The sequence below is a fragment of the Pantherophis guttatus genome, chromosome 15, assembly GCF_059756535.1.
Source record: "Pantherophis guttatus breed Tessera chromosome 15, ASM5975653v1, whole genome shotgun sequence".
NCBI lineage: Eukaryota > Metazoa > Chordata > Lepidosauria > Squamata > Colubridae > Pantherophis > Pantherophis guttatus.
The window spans coordinates 46,645-64,263 of record NC_142077.1 but is presented as its reverse complement, the minus strand read 5'-3'; the positions used below and the strand labels follow the sequence as shown (position 1 = coordinate 64,263).

The window sequence follows — 17,619 nt, the reverse complement described above, 5'->3', positions numbered from 1 at the left end:
TCCCTCCCTCCCTGGCAGGCAGGACAGCTGGGGATTTTCTGTGGGATAAAAAGCAGCTCCAGAGCAACCTCTTGGCAGCAACTTTCCTGGCATTCTCTCTTTTTGGCAAGAGGGGAGGGGCTCAGGAATGGGGCAACAGGGACTATGTGGGGGAACACAAAGATATTCGGTTTATCCTGACCCTCTCTCCCCCCTCCACACCAAAAGGAGATGAGCCCCTAGCTCAGCGGGTTCTTCACTGTAAACTCAAGGAAACCCTGGGACGGGGTGGGGGGGAGAAGCTGCCTTGTGAACTTATTTATTAGTCATATTTCTATGCTACCCACTCTCCGAGGACTCTGGGCGGCTTACACCTAATACGGTATACTAAATAGCATATTGCCCCCAACACTCTGGGTCCTCATTTTACCCACCTCGGAAGGATGGAAGGCTGAGCCAGTGAGATTTGATCCGCTGATCTGCTGAACTAGCAGTCAGCTGAAGTAGCTGCAGTACTGCACTCTAACCACTGTGCCACCTCAGAACTGGGAATATGCCCAGGTTTGAACTGGTTGGAAGGGATGAGTAGGGGGGAGGATTGTAATCGGGAACCTTGGCCAAATACCTGGACTTTTGTCATTTTTTCACCCAGCAATCTAAAGGAGCCCCTCCACCCCCAAACTCTTCAGCTTTCTGACCCTGAAGTTTCAGGTTGTTCAGGTTGTGACCTAGGCCCAAGTAGTTATTACCAGACACAATCAGTCCTAAACAAACATATTTTATTAGAACAGCTGATAATTACTTCATTCTCAGCTTAGTCCAAATTAATTCCAAAACCTTCATAAACAGTCCTTTGGCCTTATCACCAACCTTTGTCTTATTTGGCACCCTGCCAAAGGCTTTTCTTGGCAAAACCCCACAAACATTGCTGTTCTTTTAAGCATTATGGGAGGGGCCAATCATCTGGCCTTACTCCCGAGTCGCCCTTTTTGCTTCAGCTGCTCTTGCCTTCTGGCAGCTCTTTGCATGCGTGCACTAGGAAAAGGCTCCTCCTGTTCCTCTGCCTCTCTGCTGTCCGCCTCTGGAGGCTCGGGAGTCTGCGCATCACTCCCAGATGGCCCTGGCCCCATCTCTGCCTCCGACGCAAAGCCCTTGTCCGGGCTTTCCCCTGATACAGGACTGGCCCATGGTCCACCCCAGCCTCCTCACTGTCTGACTCCGCTGCCAGCTACGCAGGCTGCTGGCGGACCACAACAGTTGATTGACCCCTTCTTACAAGCAAAACAGAAAGGCAGTTCCCCTTTCTGGGGTGGAGGGCTGATGAGTACCCCAGTCTGGCACTAGGGCAGGAATAGGGAGAAGGGTTTGAAGTTGTCTCCCAGCAGCCCAGCCACAGTGGTCAGCCTGGACTCTATTTTTTCACCGACCAAAAAGGGCAGATAAAAAAAACCCAAAACACTTAAGGGAGAAAACAGCGTTGTGTGTGCTTCCCTCTAGTGAACACTTTGGCATGTACAGCTTTCAGAATGCATCCCCCCCTTTTTTTTTTGCAAGGAGTTTGGGATCAAGGACCCTTTCTTATGCTATACGGTGCTCAGAGTCAGGAAAGGGGAAGGGAAAAGGAAAAGGGAAGAGGGAACGAAAGACAGGAAAGGGGGAAGGATGGCATTGCAAACATAGGAAAGTTTGGAAAGCATAGATTCTTTGGTTCTGGATTGTGCATTCATTAAAATGTAAGCTGAACAGATTTCACACCCAATTTTATCGAATGCATGGTTGCTTTATTTTGTTGTTTCAGTTTTTGGGTTTGTAACTGCGTGCATTGAGCTCCTCCCGCTGCCTTCCGAAGGGTCTCCTGGTCTAGGGAAGCCCCTTTCGCCTCAGGGTCTAGGTAGTCTCCACGCACAGATCACTGATGCAGGCAATTGCAGTGGTCAGGCTCAGTATTTCCAGGAAAGAAGGGAGAAAAGACTCGAGGCAGCCCATAAGCAGGAAACGTGGCCATTGGCGGGATGTTCCTCGGCTTAGGCCGGGGCTCCCAGTGATAACCCACTCAGGACCAGCCCACGAACATCACACGACACGTTCGCCTGGGCTGAAACAGCTCAAATGAATTGTGACTCGGTGTGATGTGGGATCCTCGGCCATCGTCTCTGCTCCCGTTTCATCCTTGAAACCATTGTGTGGCATAATTGCTTGTGCTTGCGTGTCGTGTAAACACAGCCCTTGGATTTGGCTGATCGCAGTTGTGTGAATTCAGGTGAAAGAAGCAAAAATGGTTTGCATCTGCCGGTCTGGCCCCAGCATGAGGCGTACTTCCTTCTTTTTCTTGAACCCGGGGCCTTCCTGGCTGGTAGCCACCCTGCTCCTGGCATGGCTTCGGGGGCAGCTCAGCCAGCCTTCCCCAGCTGCCCCACTCTCCACTCGCCCCCTTCTCCCATCTCCCCCCGGCTCCCCCTCCCCCTTACATGGGCTGCCTTCCCGCCTCCTCTTGCGCGTCTGCTATCTGATACAGGATACGTGATCTGCCGGCTCGACCACACGCTTCCAACCAGACTCTGCTCGCCTGCCTCACACACAGACGCCAGGGCTGCCACTCTGCCAAGATGCCGATGGCAGTGGCTCTCCTGTGGCCTCGCTGAGCTCCCAGGATGCTGCCAGGCGTGCCACCCTTGGTCTTGCTTTGCCTGGCCTTCTCCTTGGGGCACCCCTGCCCTGCCACCTGCAGCTGCACAGACTCTCACACGGTCGACTGCCGGGGACGGGGGCTGCCTGGTGTGCCCACCCAGTTCCCCCTGGACGTACGGAAGCTCCTGATGGGCAACAACAGCATCCAGAGGGTCCCAGAGGACTTCTTTATCTTCCACAGTGACCTGGTCTACTTGGAGTTCAGGAACAATGCTATCGCTGCCCTGCCAGATGGCACCTTCAGCAGCTCTGGCAAGCTGGTCTACTTAGATTTGAGCTACAACAACTTGAGTCGGCTGGGTGCCGGCCTCTTCCGGTCAGCAGAGCGTCTGGTCAAGCTCTGCCTGGGGAATAACCGCCTAGCCGAGGTGGACGAGGGGGCTTTTGCCAGCCTCGAGCATCTCCAGGTGCTGGAGCTGAACCACAACCGCTTGCAGAGGCTGAGCGTGGCCGCCCTGGCCGCCCTGCCTAACCTCCGGGTCCTCCGCCTGGAGGGCAACCCCTGGCCATGCGACTGTGACTTTGCCGGCCTTTTCAGCTGGCTACAGGAGAATGCTTTCCGGCTGCCCCAAGGTAACAATGCCCCCCCTCCCTTCATCCCCCCCAGGCGCTGCCTGCTGCTCTCCCCATGTCTTGTTCTCCTCAGCACGTGGTCTCTCTCCCTCTCACCCTCCCTCTCTCCTTTTCTCTTCCTCTCTCTTTCCCTTTCCATCCCTTCCTCTCTCCTTCTACCTCTCCCTCCCTTTCTCTCCCCTCCCCTTCCCTTTTTCTCCCTCCCTCCCTCTCCCTCCTTCCTTCCCTCTCCCTCCCTCCCTCTCCCTCCCTCTCCCTCTCTCCGTGTCCCTCTCCCCTCCCACTCTCTCCCTCTCCCTCCCTCCTCTCTCTCCCCCTCCCTCCCTTTCCCTCCCTCTCCCTCTCCCTCTCCCTCCGTCTTGCCCCATCTTCGGCTTGGCCTAGGGGAGTTTCTTTGTAGTTGTTCATTGCTAGATTCATAAGGCTGCCCTTTTCCTTTGATGGTCCCAAACCACAGCATCTCCCTGACAAGCTCTTGTGGAAAGGAGGGCCCAGGCTGGGCTCCCTTATGCCAGGTGGTGTAAGAGACCATGGGGCCCCTCAGGAGGGGGGCTGAGCCGCCTTCAGCGGGGGTCTCTTTGAGCCCTTGGGGTTGGAGCAGGTCAGGCCCCACAGGTGGGTTGGGAGGCTTTTGCAGCTGCTTCCGAGCAGATGGGTTGCTGGGAGTGTTTCGGGGGAGAGGGGTCCTTCCGCAAGTGGTTGACTCAGGGTCTTCATAGGAATGGGGTCTCCCCCGTGAGGCAGAAGCTGATTCCATCCAGTCTGAAGAACAGATTTCTGGAGCAAAAGGGCATTGATGGGCCTAGGTGCCCCACTCCTCCCCAATGATCCGCCTGCTCTGGTCACTGGGCGGAGTGGCCGGGCTGGGTCAAGCTGGCAAATGGGCTTCCTTGTCCTTGCCTCAGCCTCCCTGCTATCAGAGGCTGCCAATGTATTTCAAAATGTATTTTGAGGGAGGGCTGATGTAGGCGGGGGAGCTGCAGATCAGTTCCTCTGGGCTGGCAGTTCTGTGCCAGCCGGATGCCAGGCAGAACGGAAAGTGCCAGCAATCTGGTTTAGGCAGCCACTTCATGGTGGACTTCCTTCTCCCCTCCTGTCTCCTCTTCACACACGCACACGCACCCCCCCCCCCCAGTGTTGAGGATGCCAGCTGGCAGCCTGGAACCCACAAGGAGCCATGGCTGCTCTCCTGCCAGAGTGAGAAGCTGGGGAGGTAGCACAATCACACAGGGTTGTGAGTCTGTCTAGGCAGCCTTGCGTTGATTCAAACAGGAAAACCCACAATCACTAAATGGTCTTGAAATGATCAAAACCTCACCTGACAACTTTCTAGGGCCTAGCACTGAGAGAAGAAAAAGGCATTGCCTGGAGACTCCGCCTGAGGGGGGAATCTCACAGCTTGCCCCCCTCTCCCCTCCCTCTTCCCCCTCCCCCCCCCAGGAGACCAGACCCAAGTAGGGATTTCTTTGGTCCGTTGCTTCATCTGCATCTCACCATTTGCCAGAAACTCAGAGAGCTTCAGACGCTGGACTGCAGTGCTTGGAAGCCCTGCTGAATAACTTGAGAAAGAGGCAGGAGCACCTGACTTTATCCAGTTTTGGGCTCTGCCGAGTGGTATTTTGGGTAGGTGAGTTGTGAATGCTACTCCTAAGAGTAAAACCCACCCTGCTTTGTGCCCCTCCTTCCCCCTCCCTTTCTGCCTCCTCCTGTTCTGCAGGTCTGGGTGAGATCCGGTGCACCCCTCCCACAGAGGGGAGCTCCGTCCCGCTCAGTGAACTGACAGAAGCCAGTTTCCGGGACTGCAAGTTCCGTCTGTCCCTGGTGGACCTCCTGATCATCGTCTTCTCTGGGGCGGCAGTCTCCATCGCGGCCATCATCTCTAGCTTTGTTCTGGCGCTGCTGGTGAACTGTTTCCAGCGATGCACGCCCAGAAAAGAAGAGGAGGAGGAGGAGGAGGAGGAGGAAGGCTAAACTCCCTTCTCTTTCCCTGCGCCCGCCTGCCTTGTTCAACGGAAGCCAAGGGCTGCCTCCGCTTGCTGAAAAGGGCAGCTGAGGGCCGAACAGTCCCTCTCCCATGGACTGACCAGGAGTTTCCCACTGGGATTGACAGGATGAGCTACTTTGGGATCCTCTCCAGTGACCGTCTCTCAGGAGGCAAGAAGGGGCCCAGAAGCAGGAGGCCGATTCGCACTTTCGGTGGCACTTCATTTTAAAACTTCTCTATGTGGACAGCGGCAAATCAGCAGGAAATCCATCTGTACAAATCTCCTTTGATTCCAAGGATCGGCCCCATGTAACTCCAGATGTGGATCTCCTACCTGCGGCTGCCTTCACTTCTGCAGCTGCCCTCAGTGCCCATTGCCACTTGGCTGGCTCCCTCCCTGCCCAAGGTTCCAAGCCACTCAGGTGTTGCCTCGTCACGCCTGGCTTGGCTTGCCAGCCCCTGGCTGAGCAAAGGCAGCCCTTGCCCACTGCCTGGCCTGGGACGTCTCCCGTTGTGTAGATGGAAGGATTGCTCAGCTTGTCCCCCATGTGGCTCTGTCAAAAGGAGGAGCAGGAGGCCAGCCCAATTTCCTCACCACCACCACCCCGGTCTCTCAAGCACAGCACCTGGATAGCTGCCCTTTTCTTCTTCTCTGTAGGTGGAGTTTCCTTCATTTTCACGGAAAAGGAATGGCCCCTGGCTCTTTGTTTTTCCAAAAGGTCGAATGGTGTGATCTTTGCCCTCCCCTCTGCTCTGAGTGTCTCCGAGGGGCTCCTTGCAGAAGCTTTGCTACTGCTTGGCTTCCCATGTTCCCCCTTCTCCATCATTTGATCCCAAACGCTTGGTTGGGAAGGTTCTGGCACTTTGAAACGTAACTAAGCATCAGGCTAAACCTGCCAACGTGGGGAATCAGGGCAGGCGCACAGATTGAAATGCAAGGCTGATAAATCCATGGGCAGCCGGGTACTTTGGTCATTGCTGGGCAAGTCGCGATGGGGATCGCGGTGAAGCTGCCTGGTCTGCTGAGAGCAGCAGGATCCCAGGGGGCCTTCTGGGACCCAGGCGTCGATGGAAAATCCTCATTTCCACATTTGGAAACCTGCGATGTGGAAGGATCTACTGTGGACATTTCTGGAGATGTTAAATGGATCCCAGTGATCCACTGCTGGGAGTGTCCAGGCTGTTGGCTTTCTCCCATCCTGACCCTCTTAGAAAAGGACATTTTGTGCTCCAGCTTGCATGCATGTGTTTCCTTATAAACAGCTTCCGTGCCATTTTCTTGGCAACAGTGTGGAAGTGGGAAGGGATTTTTTTAAAAATTCCCAGAGTAGCCCCCAGCCCCCTTCCTCCCTTATGGATCCCCCCCAAATATTATCTGCACATCTTAATCCTCCTCTCCCTGCCTGACATGCCCCCCTGCACCACCCACCCACCCCCATGCTCACCAGAGGGAGGGTCTGGGCCTGGCTTCCCCAGAGGGATTCTTGGTGCCCTGCAAACCGGGAATCTGGGCCTCCAAGGACCAGTGATGAGGGGGTGGGGGTGGGTGGCATGGATATCTCAGCACCTCCCTTTGCTTTTAACAGTAGCTGGTGCGAGAGCCTTCCAGGGAGGGTGGATTTGATTTAAAGTCAGTTTAAATCACAATTTAAATCACTAGCAAAATGCCTTGATTTAAATCAACTCGATTTAATCATAATTTTTAAAGAGCAACTGTCATCTCAGTCCCAATATTGCAGAATATACAGCCTCATGCTTACATAACTAAGCTCCATTTCATGCTGAATAAACTTAAGTTATGAATGTATCTTAAGTAGAAAACTATCTTTCGATAGATTTTTTACTCCAAAAGCATTTTATTAAAATAAAGTTGATAAAAAATAAATAAAAAATTTGATTTAAATTTTTTAAAATCTGTTTTTTTAGAAAAAAAAAAAAAACATAGATTTTTATCCACCCTGCTTCTGGGGCTCAGTCCGGGCAGAGTGGGCTCCAAGCGAGACCTCCTGGCTCAAGGCCATCTCCCACACCGACTCGCCCGGCTGCAGGTGGGAGTTTCAATCCCCTCCTTACAGCAGAGGGACCTTCCCTGGAGGAAAGCCGGGTCAACTGGTGGTGGTGGTGGATGTGGGCGACTGTGACAATTCAGATTCTAAAAGAGTATTTTCCTCTGAAGCTAAAGTTTTTCTTTGCCCCCAAATGTAGCACCATAACTGTGACCAATGGAGCATGTGTCTAACCTACGAAAAATTGCATCCTGTGATCTTTGGGTGTTGCAATTGTTAACTATGTTGGGGGGAGGGGGGCACTGAAGTCAAATTCCAGGGGTTGGGGTAGTCTTTGTTCCGCCTATTTATTTTTCCTTGCCCTGTTCCCTCACCTCCCAACAGATGGAAAATATTTTCAGCATTCTGCTCCCACATCAGAGCTGTCAGCTTTGGAAGCCATATTAGGCCGGAAGCTTCCATGTTGCTACCTTCCCCTGTGTGGGAAAGTAGGAGGGGGGATTTAGTAGAGGGGTTGTCTGTATACATAATAGCATTCTTCCTGTCGATCAAGGTCAGGGCGATCCTGCATCTGAAGGAGGAGTGGTGGGAGAGCTGTCTCGAGGTGGGATGGCGGTTGATTGGAGCATGTGGTCGACTGAGGAGTGAGGGGATGGTTTTGGGGGTTTTGATTTACTGAGGGAAAACATGGACCTCTCAGATTCGGGTTTTCCCAGATGTGCCAGTTTACCTATTCTAGTAAATAGAACTTTGAAAAATGCTTGCTTCAGAGTCTTTACTTGGAGTTGGGGTTTTTCTGGAACACTGACACTAGCAGCCTTTCCTTTCTGTCCTAATCCAACTGCTGTGTCCCCCCCTCCCCCCCAGAAAGAGAACTGTGGAGTCTCCCAGGTGCCCCCAGCAGCTTTATTTGGCCCAGGTGCCAAGGAAGGAAAGCAAGAGAGAGAAAGAGAGAGAGAGCTCAAAGCCAAGTGGCCTCAAGAGTCCCTGAAGCCGTTCTCAGTGGCAATCCATGCAAGTTTCTCTCCATTTTCTACATCCCTGGACTTGCGGTTGAGCTAGGAAAGCATTACATCCGGAACTGGAGCAGGATGTTGTTCTTTAAACTCCTCCTGGTCTCTTCCTCTGTCTATCGGGTGACTTGTGGAAAAGCTGTGCTGAGGCAATTCAATGCGCAAAGGCAACAAGGCTTCGATTTGTGCTTTATGGCGCCAGTTCCCTCACTGTAAAGTTTCCAACTCTCTTTATTCCTGCGAAGAGCTGGAGCTTCTCCTCAGGAGAATGCCCTCCGCCACCTGGCTGGGCAAACCGACATCCCCGCCCCCCCGGGAGGCTTCTGCTCTTCTCAGGCAGGGGCATCTAGGCTTCTGAGCAGCCACTGCTTGCGGCTCTGCTCCAGGATGCGCCTCGTGTCCGGCCGCTGGCGAGGGGCGTATGCCGAGGCGAGAGGCTTGGGGTAGGAACTGTGGTAGATGCTCTTGCCCACTTCCGGCTCTTTACCATGCCAGGTTTTCATCAAGTGCTCCAAAAGTCCGTAGTTGGTTGGGGGCTCTGAAAAGAACGTTATTTCAGGGGGTGGGGGGGAAATGAAATAAAGGGGAGGACGGAATGGGAAAGGAGGCTGTAACTGTCCCCAAATTTTTACCAGGGACCTGAGCAGTGATAGAGGAGCTGAGGCAGCAAAGCTTAAGGCCGCTGAGGCTGAAGCAAGGCAGGTGGACCTTTCCTCCTGCATGCTGGATGGGGCCCTGCTCTTGCAGACTCCACAGGTATTCCTGGAGACCCCTGCCCAGCCTTCTAGCACAGGAGCCCACCAGTCCACCCCTCACTACCCTCCGTCCTCCCGGGACCTACCAACAAGGGGGTAGTCTGATTTCTCTGGTGTCCAGGCCAGTTTGTGCCTGTCCCATGTGCGGAGTGGAGGCAGCTGGGGGTTGTGGCCATGTCTGTTGTATTGATCGTCATACTGCGAGACCAGATGCTGATGCCTGGCTTCTTCACAGTGGGTCAAGATATACTTCCTTGGCAGGCCCTAAAAGGCAACGAGTGGCATTTGAAGGTGGTGGGCCTGACGGAAGAACAGGCTGAAGATGCCCCTCCCGTCATGGGGGGGGGGTGTGCTGGCTGGCTAGGTGAACTGGGATTGGTGGGCCTGGACTGGGGAGGGCAGAATCCAGAGTCAGACCTGTGGTGACAGTTTGGGAAAGCCGAAATGTAGCCCAAAATGTCATGGCTTGGCTGAATGGAGCCACGGTGGGATGAAGCCCAGGCTTGGAGGCAGGGGACCTGGGAGGGAAGAGCTCCAGGGTTCTACTTACCTTTACTACCGGTTTGCAATGGGATCGTACGCGCTTGCTTGCTTCGCTCGTGCGTGCGTGCATGCGCCAAGCTTCTGCGCATGCGCAGATCGCCTATGATGACATTCGGGGTGGTGGGCGGAGTCTCCTGCCGGTTTTACTACTGGTTCTTGCGAACCGGTCCAAACCGGGGGCAACTTACCACTGAAGAGCACCCAGAGGCCGGCCTGCAGGGCACAGGGCGGGTGCATGTGCTCGGGGCCAAACATAAGAGGGGGCTTTTGAGTCGCCTGCCAAGTTCGGTTTGCTTTAACCTCAATTGGTTTTCGGTGGGTTTTCTTGGCATGTAGCTCAGCCCTCTGGTTAGTGTTTGGTTTGGTGTCTTGTGCACACTCAGGAAACGCCTCTGTTCTTTGCCACAGTTAAGTGCAATGCGTGAATGCAGCCCATACGTGGCTCAGTGTGAAAGAGGGGGTGACAGCAGGGGTGGTCCCCTTCTCAACTGCGGCTGGAATCGCACAGCCTTCCCAGTCCAGGCAGGACATGGATCTGAAAGGCCCCAAGTTTGGATCAGGACTCCGGTAACTCACCTCCAGCCGCTTCATAAGCCTCCGCATCACAGTTCGGTCTGGGGTCCCAGTGGGGAAAGGGATAAAATCTTGTTTGAAGGTACTTTGACCGGTCCCCTCATTATCACGGACAAACTAAAAAAACCCAGGTAAACAGCCATCACTGAAACGAAGCTGAGATCACCCTTTGGGGAACCACGGTTTCTGATTTCCTGTGCTAACTAGCTTGGTGCCCCCCCCCCCCCCCCCCGGGAGGGGATCTTCCTTACCCTTCTTCTCTCCTCTCCCCAGTTTCCAATCAGCACTTTGGTTGAGTACTTTGGCTCCACCTTCCAGCTGGGGACGGTGCATTCCTGGACATCTCTGCATAGATTGATCATATTCACCTTCCTTTCTCCGTCTCTGGCCAAGAGCTTTTAGGGGTTCCTTTGTGGCCTTCCTTCATCTCAACAATTCTCCATTGTTGCCCATCGCCTTGGTTACCCTCCTGTGACACGGGTAATGGGGGATTCTGTTGCGATGCAATCCCTGGGCTTGTTCTCTGGGGGTTCAGGGCTATGGGGCCAGATGCCCAGGGGACGCTTCTAGCTCCATGGCAAGCCTGGATGACGATCAGGAGGATAAACAGGAGAATATCTCTGGTGTTGGGGGAGCCTCTTTTATCTGCACGTGGGATGCGACTCAAAGCCGTAGCATTTCATGTGCAGAAGCTGAAGGTGGCAGCCTCCTGCAGGTTCTTTTTTTCCAGCTCCTCCCCCCCTTTTTTTTGGTTTTGCCTGAACCTGGTCAATTACACCTGCCTGGCAAACGGGTTATATACAAGACTAAGTTGCCATGTTCATATAACAGAGCAAGTCAGCTGTATTTTATTCCTGAATTGCAAGCACACAAATCTACATGGCCATTTCAAAAACGTTGTTTCTAACATTTATTATTCAGTCTCCAAATAATCTTGAGTCTCAGTGTGCAAATAAAACAAAATGAATGCCCTGACGTCTATGTGAAATACCACAATGAGCCAATCATTTGGAATAGCCCATTAAAACAGCAGACACCAAGTCCAGTACCATCGGATGGTATGACGTGGCTGTGTTTTGTGGCCAGTCATGCCACCATGAAGCCGGCATGGAAAACTCCCTTCTGGCCGAGAGAGTCTCATTTGGTTCTCTTCTCTGTGATGGGAAGCATAGGCAGAATCTGCCAGGCCACTGTTTAAATTCCAGAGCAATTCAGCTTTTGTGCTCAGGCTAGTCCTAATCGGATTGAATTTGTGACAAGTACAAGTTTTCTACTTCCTGACCGAATATTGTTATTCTTGTTAGTTCACAAGCCTTTAATGAAGCTGACAATATCATCCACTCCCTTTTTCCCGGATGGGAAACCGAGCCAGCCTCTCTCAAAAAAGTCTATAATCCCATGGAATCCGTTCGCAAGATGGCACCAGGTCACCGGGACCTGCTGGTCTTCCAGGCGCTTCTTGTAGAGCAGGCCATCGTCTCTCAGGACGTCGTATTCACAGGTCAGAATGAAGGTCTCGGGAAGCAGCGAGAGGACGGCCTCTTCCTCCAGAAGCGGTGAGCATTCAGGTAGAGTCAGGCTCTGAAGGGCCCCGTAGACATCCTCTTTGGGAGAAAGGCAGGAGGTGGTCTTATAGCCCCTGGCCTTAAACTCCTTCTGGAGGTGGTCCGCACTCAGCCACTTCCTGTACTGCACTCTTAGCTTCATCGGGACGTGCAACCCTTCCAAGATGTCTCCCAGGTGTGAAGCATCTCCCGTCGAGCGCTGCAGCAGGTAGAAAGCGGCCCGTTCTCGGAACAGAAGCGGCACAGCCCGGTTCTGCTGGTAGGAAGGCAGGTTGAAGTCTACCGCTTGGAGAACAGGACAAAGGAGGATCTGAGCGCGCACTTTGGTGGGGCCCAATCTACTTGCTAAGATTTGGCAGACCCTGGCAGCGAGATTCCCGCCCGCCTCATTTCCAGCAAGGACGACCTGGCTGCTGTCCACCCCGTAGTCCTCTGCGAACTTCAGAAAGTGGGTGGAGGCAGCAAGGCAGTCGTTGAGCTGGGCAGGGTGTCTGTGCTCAGGAGCCAAGCGGTACCTGTAGGGAAGGAGGTGCACATGAACCGGAGGAAGACTTTGACCTGCTCCCTCAAGACGGGGTGAGGGTGGGGAAAGATGAGAAGCAGAAACCCTGGGCAATAAGATGAGAAGCCCCCCCCCCCCCGGTTGCCTCCCCCCTACGATTGAGAAGAGCGCTGGGAAAGCCTTCCCTTCCAGAAGGACTGTCTGCACTAGGAATATCTGCCTGGCAGCTCTTAGTTGGCCAGGCCCAGCCCCTCTTGCTTTGGGTGACCTCCCGGTCTGGCCCTTAGGCTTTATTTGCCAGGTACAAGGGGGCCCCGCCCAAGGCCCACCCATCCACCCACTCAGCCATCCACACTGGTCCTTTCACTTCCGCCCTCCCCAGCCATGGCGCAGGGGGTTCAGGTGCCCAGCCCATCTCTGGAAGGGGACGGCTGCTGGTTTAGGACCCCCAATTTTAATTTCTCCTTCAGAGGGGAGTCTTGCTCCATTTGCTTATATCAACGAAGGGACATGGCGGTGACTGTTGGGGAGAGCCAGCTAAGATTTCTGGGGATGTTGGTTGGGTACCCTGGCCTCGCAAAGCTGGTGGCTCGTTCTCTTGGGCTGTCTTCTCTGCACTCCCAGGATCTGGGGTAAGAATACAAACCCCACTTTGGATGACTTACGCCACGGACACAACCACCGAATCGCTTTCTCGGGCCAAGTAACAGCAGAGGTGCTCCTGGCTCCCTGAAAGAAAGATCACTGGCATGACTGACTGGAAAGACAACGCTTGAGTCTCCCTTCATTGGGTAGAAACCGCCCAAAAATATTTCGTCAAGTTCCTCTGAGAAACAAGTCCTGAAGGGCAAATGGTCCACCAGTGCCTTGTAGGCACGAAGGCAGCAAAGTCCTTCCCTTGGATCGCTTCCTTTCAATCAACTGGTTGCTTCCAAATAGATCCAGTAGTTCATGTACAGAAATCTACCTTTTTCTTTCTTTCCTGATTTGGATCAGTTTAGTTTGGCAATTCAGTTCTGAAATCCAACTACCCTCAGTTTGGGGAGCTGATCTGAATTATTCAGTATACTCAACATGAAGGATCCCAATGGGGTCAGATCAGCAAAAAATTAAACATTCTCTCTCTCCCACCCTCCACCTCTGAATATCGCTAATGTGTGGGAGTTGAATACAATGTTGGGCCAAATCAGAGTTGAAATCCAACAGGTTCTGGAGAACCGGTAGCGGAAATTTTGAGCAGTTTGTAGAACCGGCAAATACTATCTCTGGCTGGCCCCAGAGTGGGGTGGGAATGGGGATTTTGTAGTATCCTTCCCCTGCCATGCCCACCAAGCTAACACCACGCGCACAAGCCACGCCCACAGAACCGGTAGTAAAAAAAATTGGATTTCACCACTGGACTGCGCTTTCTCTGTGGGGACAGCCTCCCGCGTGAGCAAAGCCCCGCGTTCCTCTTTCCTTTGGAGACAGGACTCACCCAGGCTGCCGAAGAGCCAGCCCCCTCCGTGGAAGTACACGATGCCCTTCCTGGGGCCGGCGGCGGAGGGCGCTTTGGGCAGGTAGAACCGGACAGGGATGCCCTCGAAGGCGGCGTCCTGGATGCAGAGGGCGGCGTCTCTCCTCCTCGTCCAGGCGTTGCGCACAAACCGGACGAACTGGATCTGGCTGCAGAGATGCAGGTTCTCCAAGATCCGTCCCTTTCAAGGGGGAGCAAAGCAGGTGCTTCAGCGGTTGGGCCGCCTCGGATCGCCCTGGAGCAGGGAAGCGGCCAGCCACCCGCGGAAAGCCCAGCTTGGCCCCGTGGGGGTCCTCGGCCTTCCCTCCCCCCCTTCAGGGGTCTGGCAGGGGCCCTTAAAGCGTGGGGGCTGCCTCGGCCGCCTCCCTCGCTGCCAGGCAGCGCGCTACTTTCTTCGGGCTTCCGGAGCCCGGAGATTTTAGCGAGGGGTTCTCCAGGAGGGGCGTTGCCCGCTCGCCCCGGGCTGCCCTTGGAGACGCGCCTCAGGCGCGGCTGTCCCGAGGGCGGCCGGTTTCTTGGGCGCGCCCCGGGACCCCCAGCTTAGGTCGCTCCACCGAGGGAACTCCAGACCGGCTTCATCGGCCCGGGGAGGGGCGCAGGCGGGATCCTCTCGACTCCCAGCCAGGCTATGCCCTCTTTCCGCGCATCGGCAGCACCGCGGCTCTTCGGCAGAGCCTCCCCGGCCCCAGAAGCCTTTCCTCCCGTGGAGCACGGGCTGCGGCCGGCCGCCTGCCTGCCTGCCTGCCTGCCTGCCTCCCTCGGAGCCGCCTGCCCGCCTTCTCACCAGGACCGCGACCCCGATGCGGCAGGCGTGGATGACGCGGAGCCTGGCCGGCTGCTCCAGCCCGGCCGGCAGCTCAGAGTTGGTGGCCTCGAAATAGATGCTGCCCAGCACCAGCAGGATCAGGGCGGCCAGCCCCGCCGCGCCCACCAGCGCCATCAGCGCCTGCGGGAAGCCCATCGCCGAAGGAGGGAGAGCCGCCGCCGCCGCCGCAGAGCTGGGCGTCAAGCTTTGCGGGCGGAGCGGAGCGCAGCGCAGCGCCCTCGGACCACACCTCCCATCCTGCTCGGCCCCTTTTCCGGATTCAGGCGGGGCTTGTTGCTTTTAGGACGGGAAGTCGCCCCTGCAGCCCCTCCGACGAGGACCAGGTGAGCCCTGAATCTGACCCCTTCCACCCCCCCCCCCCGCAGAAGCCAGCCCAAAAGGAGCCCCTCATCCTGGCCTCGAGGGAGGGTCAGCAACTGGACAAGCAGCCGTTCCCACCCCATAGGATTGGAGTGCTGCTTCTGCTGGAGGAAGAGAGGACCTCCATGAGGGGGGCAGCACCCTTAATGCCTGCCGGCCATTGGAGGGGGGGGAACTCATTTCAGACCTCCAGCTCTGTCCCAAAGAAGGCAGACCTAGCCCAAACACATGCCCATCCTTCTCTAATTGGTGCTTGGCATGAAAGGATCTTCCAGCATCATCCGAGCCCCGGGCCATGATTTGCTCAACCACACTGCCCTGGTTGCTGCTTCTGTGCTTTGTAGTAAATGGTGAAATCCAATTTTTTTTTATTACCAGTTCTGTGGGTGTGGCTTGGTGGTGGAAGGATATTGCAAATCTCTATTCCCACCTGACTCCTGGGACAAGGATATTGCAAAATCTCCATTCCCACCCCACTCTGGGGCCAGCCAGAGGTAGTATTTGCTGGTTCTCCGAACGACTCAAAATTTCCGCTACCGGTTCTCTAGAAACTGCTGGATTTCACCCCTGTTTGTAGTTCTGAACTGATATGGATCTCAGAATTGGGGGCTGGCAAGGTCTTGCTGGATGAAAGCTCCTGCCCTGGCATTGTCCTCCCCTGCATAAATCTAAAGTAGGAACAGGAAGGAGATTGCAGTAGTAAATCCAGCCCTTCTGCTCAAAGGAGCCTGTCCAGGCTTACCGGAGGATGGAGAGTCTCGGCCTTCACAGTTTCATCAGGAGGCAAGTGGTCTTAAATCTGTCCTAAAACTGGGACAAATATTTCTGCTCAGGTTCTGATAGGCACCTGGCATATTACGGGGGTGATGGTGCCAGGTGACTCTGTGCCAGGAGAGTCTCTTCCTTTTCCTTTCTTTTCCCTAAGAAAGATGTGCTGACCTCCTTGTGGTCCCGGAAGTGCCCAGCGAGAGGCTTGGCACGAGACCTCAGGATCTCTGCAGTGCAAAGAGGGAGGCAGGGCTGCCAAAAATCCCCCCCCCAATCGTTTTATCGGGGACGCCATATGGAAACGAAGGCTGTGTTTTTAGCCAAGTATCTTAGTCAAGGCATCATTTTCCTTGGAGCTCTTGTCTACACAGGTGACCCTTGGGATCTAGGGTGCCGCGAATACGAGCAGCCGGGCTAGGTTTGAATCCACCAGCGTCAGAAAGGCGGAAGAAAAACCCTCCTTGGAGATTTGGAGTGGGACTTTTTTTGTCCTTTCAGGTCAAGTGAAGGTTCTCAGGTTCCCTGGTTCAGGGAACCTGAGCCTATGCCTATGTTCCTATGTGAGGAGGGAACAAACAGAGCAGGAAAACACTGATAAAACACTGATAAGGTGTTTCGGTGTTTGCTTTGCTCCGTCTGGTGGTTTTCCAGCCACCTTGAAGCAGAAGGACAAGAAGAGAAGGGGGAAGAAGGGGAATTCTCAACGCCGGTATCAAATAAGGCAAAAAAATTTATTAAACCAGAGAAGGCTTTCCAGAAAGACAAGCATTTGAGGTTCCAAGAATTTGGGTCAGAACAAGCTTGACCCAGGCTGTAGTGTTTCTTCCGGCCTCTTGGCTTCCATTCCCACTAGACCTACTTGCAACAACCACAGAAAACCAAAGGCATCATAAGAGAACACTTTGCAAGGCTCTGCTGAGATTCCTTTTGCCTTTTGTTTTATTGGTGCAGAGAAGGGCACGGACCACCATAAACCCTCACCCAAGAGAGTCCATCCAACTAGCACCTGCATAACATGGAGGGGGTGGGAAGAGATACTTCCAACCCCTCCCAGAGAGGGAGAGGTCATGATCTTCCAATGAAGGAGGGAGAGATGCACAGGCTGGTCAGTCCCCAGAGGAATCTCTGTCAGGGGCAGATCTTCATAACTGGCCCAGGCCAAGAGCAGAGCAGGAAGGTCCATAACAGCCTTGACTGACTTGACTGCTGGCATTTGGTCAGTCCTCAGACATGAATATCCTCTGGGAGTCTGGAGGTCAAGAGAGCCTCTCTCCTTGACATGGCTGTGGTTGGGTTCCCCGAGCCGTAGGGCCCTTCGGTATACTGTGGAATAGGTGGGCTGATATTCCTGATTGTTGAAACAGTGCAGTCTGACTCCATCCTTTCCTGAATTGGCTGCGATCCAAACATTGGTTGCTATCGATACATGGCACCTCAGATGCTGAGCCTCGACATATGTTTTGGTGGGCAGGGGAGCAGAAGGAGTGGAGGGTGAGCCGAGAAGAGCCGCGGCTGATCAGAGGAACCCTTCCCTTGTGAGCAGGGTGAACAGAGTGTCTTCTCAGGGAAGGCCAAAGGTTCCCTATGGAGTTGTTTGTTTACCTCCATGAGGTCTCAGAGAGGCCATCTCTTCTCTAAGCCAATCTGCTTCCTGGCATGCTCTCTCCCAGCTGAGTCACTGCAGAGACAGGCCACAGGCATCTGATGCTGGCAGAGAAGCAGAGGCCGTGCCCTGATCAGCATAATTACAATGCTCCCGGGCTGAGAAGTCAGCATCAGGCCTCTCGCATTTCTGCAGTTGCTCAACGTGGCCTACCGGAGCCCCGCCTTGATAAGCCAGGGTGGACCCCTTGCTCAGCAGCCCTGGATGCAAGAGAGGTAGATTTGCTCTGCGGGTCTCTAGGAGGTTCCACTGAAAGAAATGAATTCTCTCTCTCTCTCTCTCCCTCTCTCTCTCTCTCTCTCTCT

At 54.4% G+C, this 17,619-nt stretch overlaps 3 protein-coding genes across 4 annotated transcripts; 1 reads left to right on the top strand and 2 right to left on the bottom strand.

The window, feature by feature from the left end:
* The first annotated feature begins 1,731 nt into the window (after window positions 1-1,731).
* Window positions 1,732-7,988, top strand: LRRC38 (leucine rich repeat containing 38). Its single transcript, XM_087878990.1, has 2 exons — window positions 1,732-3,240; window positions 4,958-7,988. The coding sequence occupies exons 1-2, from the start codon at window positions 2,631-2,633 to the stop codon at window positions 5,209-5,211; spliced, it is 864 nt and encodes a 287-aa protein (XP_087735116.1). The 5' UTR covers window positions 1,732-2,630; the 3' UTR covers window positions 5,212-7,988.
* Window positions 7,989-8,122: 134 nt separating this feature from the next.
* CFAP107 (cilia and flagella associated protein 107) lies at window positions 8,123-12,194 on the bottom strand. Its single transcript, XM_034424334.3, has 4 exons — window positions 10,366-12,194; window positions 10,118-10,231; window positions 9,085-9,262; window positions 8,123-8,781 (listed from the first exon to the last, which is right to left on the bottom strand). The coding sequence occupies exons 1-4, from the start codon at window positions 10,474-10,476 to the stop codon at window positions 8,576-8,578; spliced, it is 609 nt and encodes a 202-aa protein (XP_034280225.2). The 5' UTR covers window positions 10,477-12,194; the 3' UTR covers window positions 8,123-8,575.
* LOC117669684 (arylacetamide deacetylase-like 4) lies at window positions 10,940-17,392 on the bottom strand. Of its 2 annotated transcripts, none has more exons than XM_087878987.1 (4): window positions 16,697-17,392; window positions 13,659-13,878; window positions 12,847-12,910; window positions 10,940-12,194 (listed from the first exon to the last, which is right to left on the bottom strand). In XM_087878987.1, the coding sequence occupies exons 1-4, from the start codon at window positions 16,862-16,864 to the stop codon at window positions 11,420-11,422; spliced, it is 1,227 nt and encodes a 408-aa protein (XP_087735113.1). In that variant the 5' UTR covers window positions 16,865-17,392; the 3' UTR covers window positions 10,940-11,419. The 2 variants fall into 2 exon arrangements, with proteins under 2 accessions (XP_087735113.1, XP_034280223.2); XM_034424332.3 differs by lacking the exon at window positions 16,697-17,392 and adding an exon at window positions 14,482-14,783.
* Window positions 17,393-17,619: the final 227 nt, after the last annotated feature.

Coding starts and splice junctions, on each gene's coding strand:
- LRRC38 (XM_087878990.1), top strand. CDS start 2,631: ATGCTGCCAGGCGTGCCACCCTTGGTCTTGCTTTGCCTGGCCTTCTCC. Junction 3,241..4,957: donor TGCTTTCCGGCTGCCCCAAG/GTAACAATGCCC, acceptor CCTGTTCTGCAG/GTCTGGGTGAGATCCGGTGC.
- CFAP107 (XM_034424334.3), bottom strand. CDS start 10,476: ATGATCAATCTATGCAGAGATGTCCAGGAATGCACCGTCCCCAGCTGG. Junction 10,232..10,365: donor GGGGAGAGGAGAGAAGAAGG/GTAAGGAAGATC, acceptor GGGTTTTTTTAG/TTTGTCCGTGATAATGAGGG. Junction 8,782..9,084: donor ATCAGACTACCCCCTTGTTG/GTAGGTCCCGGG, acceptor CGTTCTTTTCAG/AGCCCCCAACCAACTACGGA.
- LOC117669684 (XM_034424332.3), bottom strand. CDS start 14,658: ATGGGCTTCCCGCAGGCGCTGATGGCGCTGGTGGGCGCGGCGGGGCTG. Junction 13,879..14,481: donor GCATCGGGGTCGCGGTCCTG/GTGAGAAGGCGG, acceptor CCCCCTTGAAAG/GGACGGATCTTGGAGAACCT. Junction 12,911..13,658: donor CTGGCTCTTCGGCAGCCTGG/GTGAGTCCTGTC, acceptor TCTTTCTTTCAG/GGAGCCAGGAGCACCTCTGC.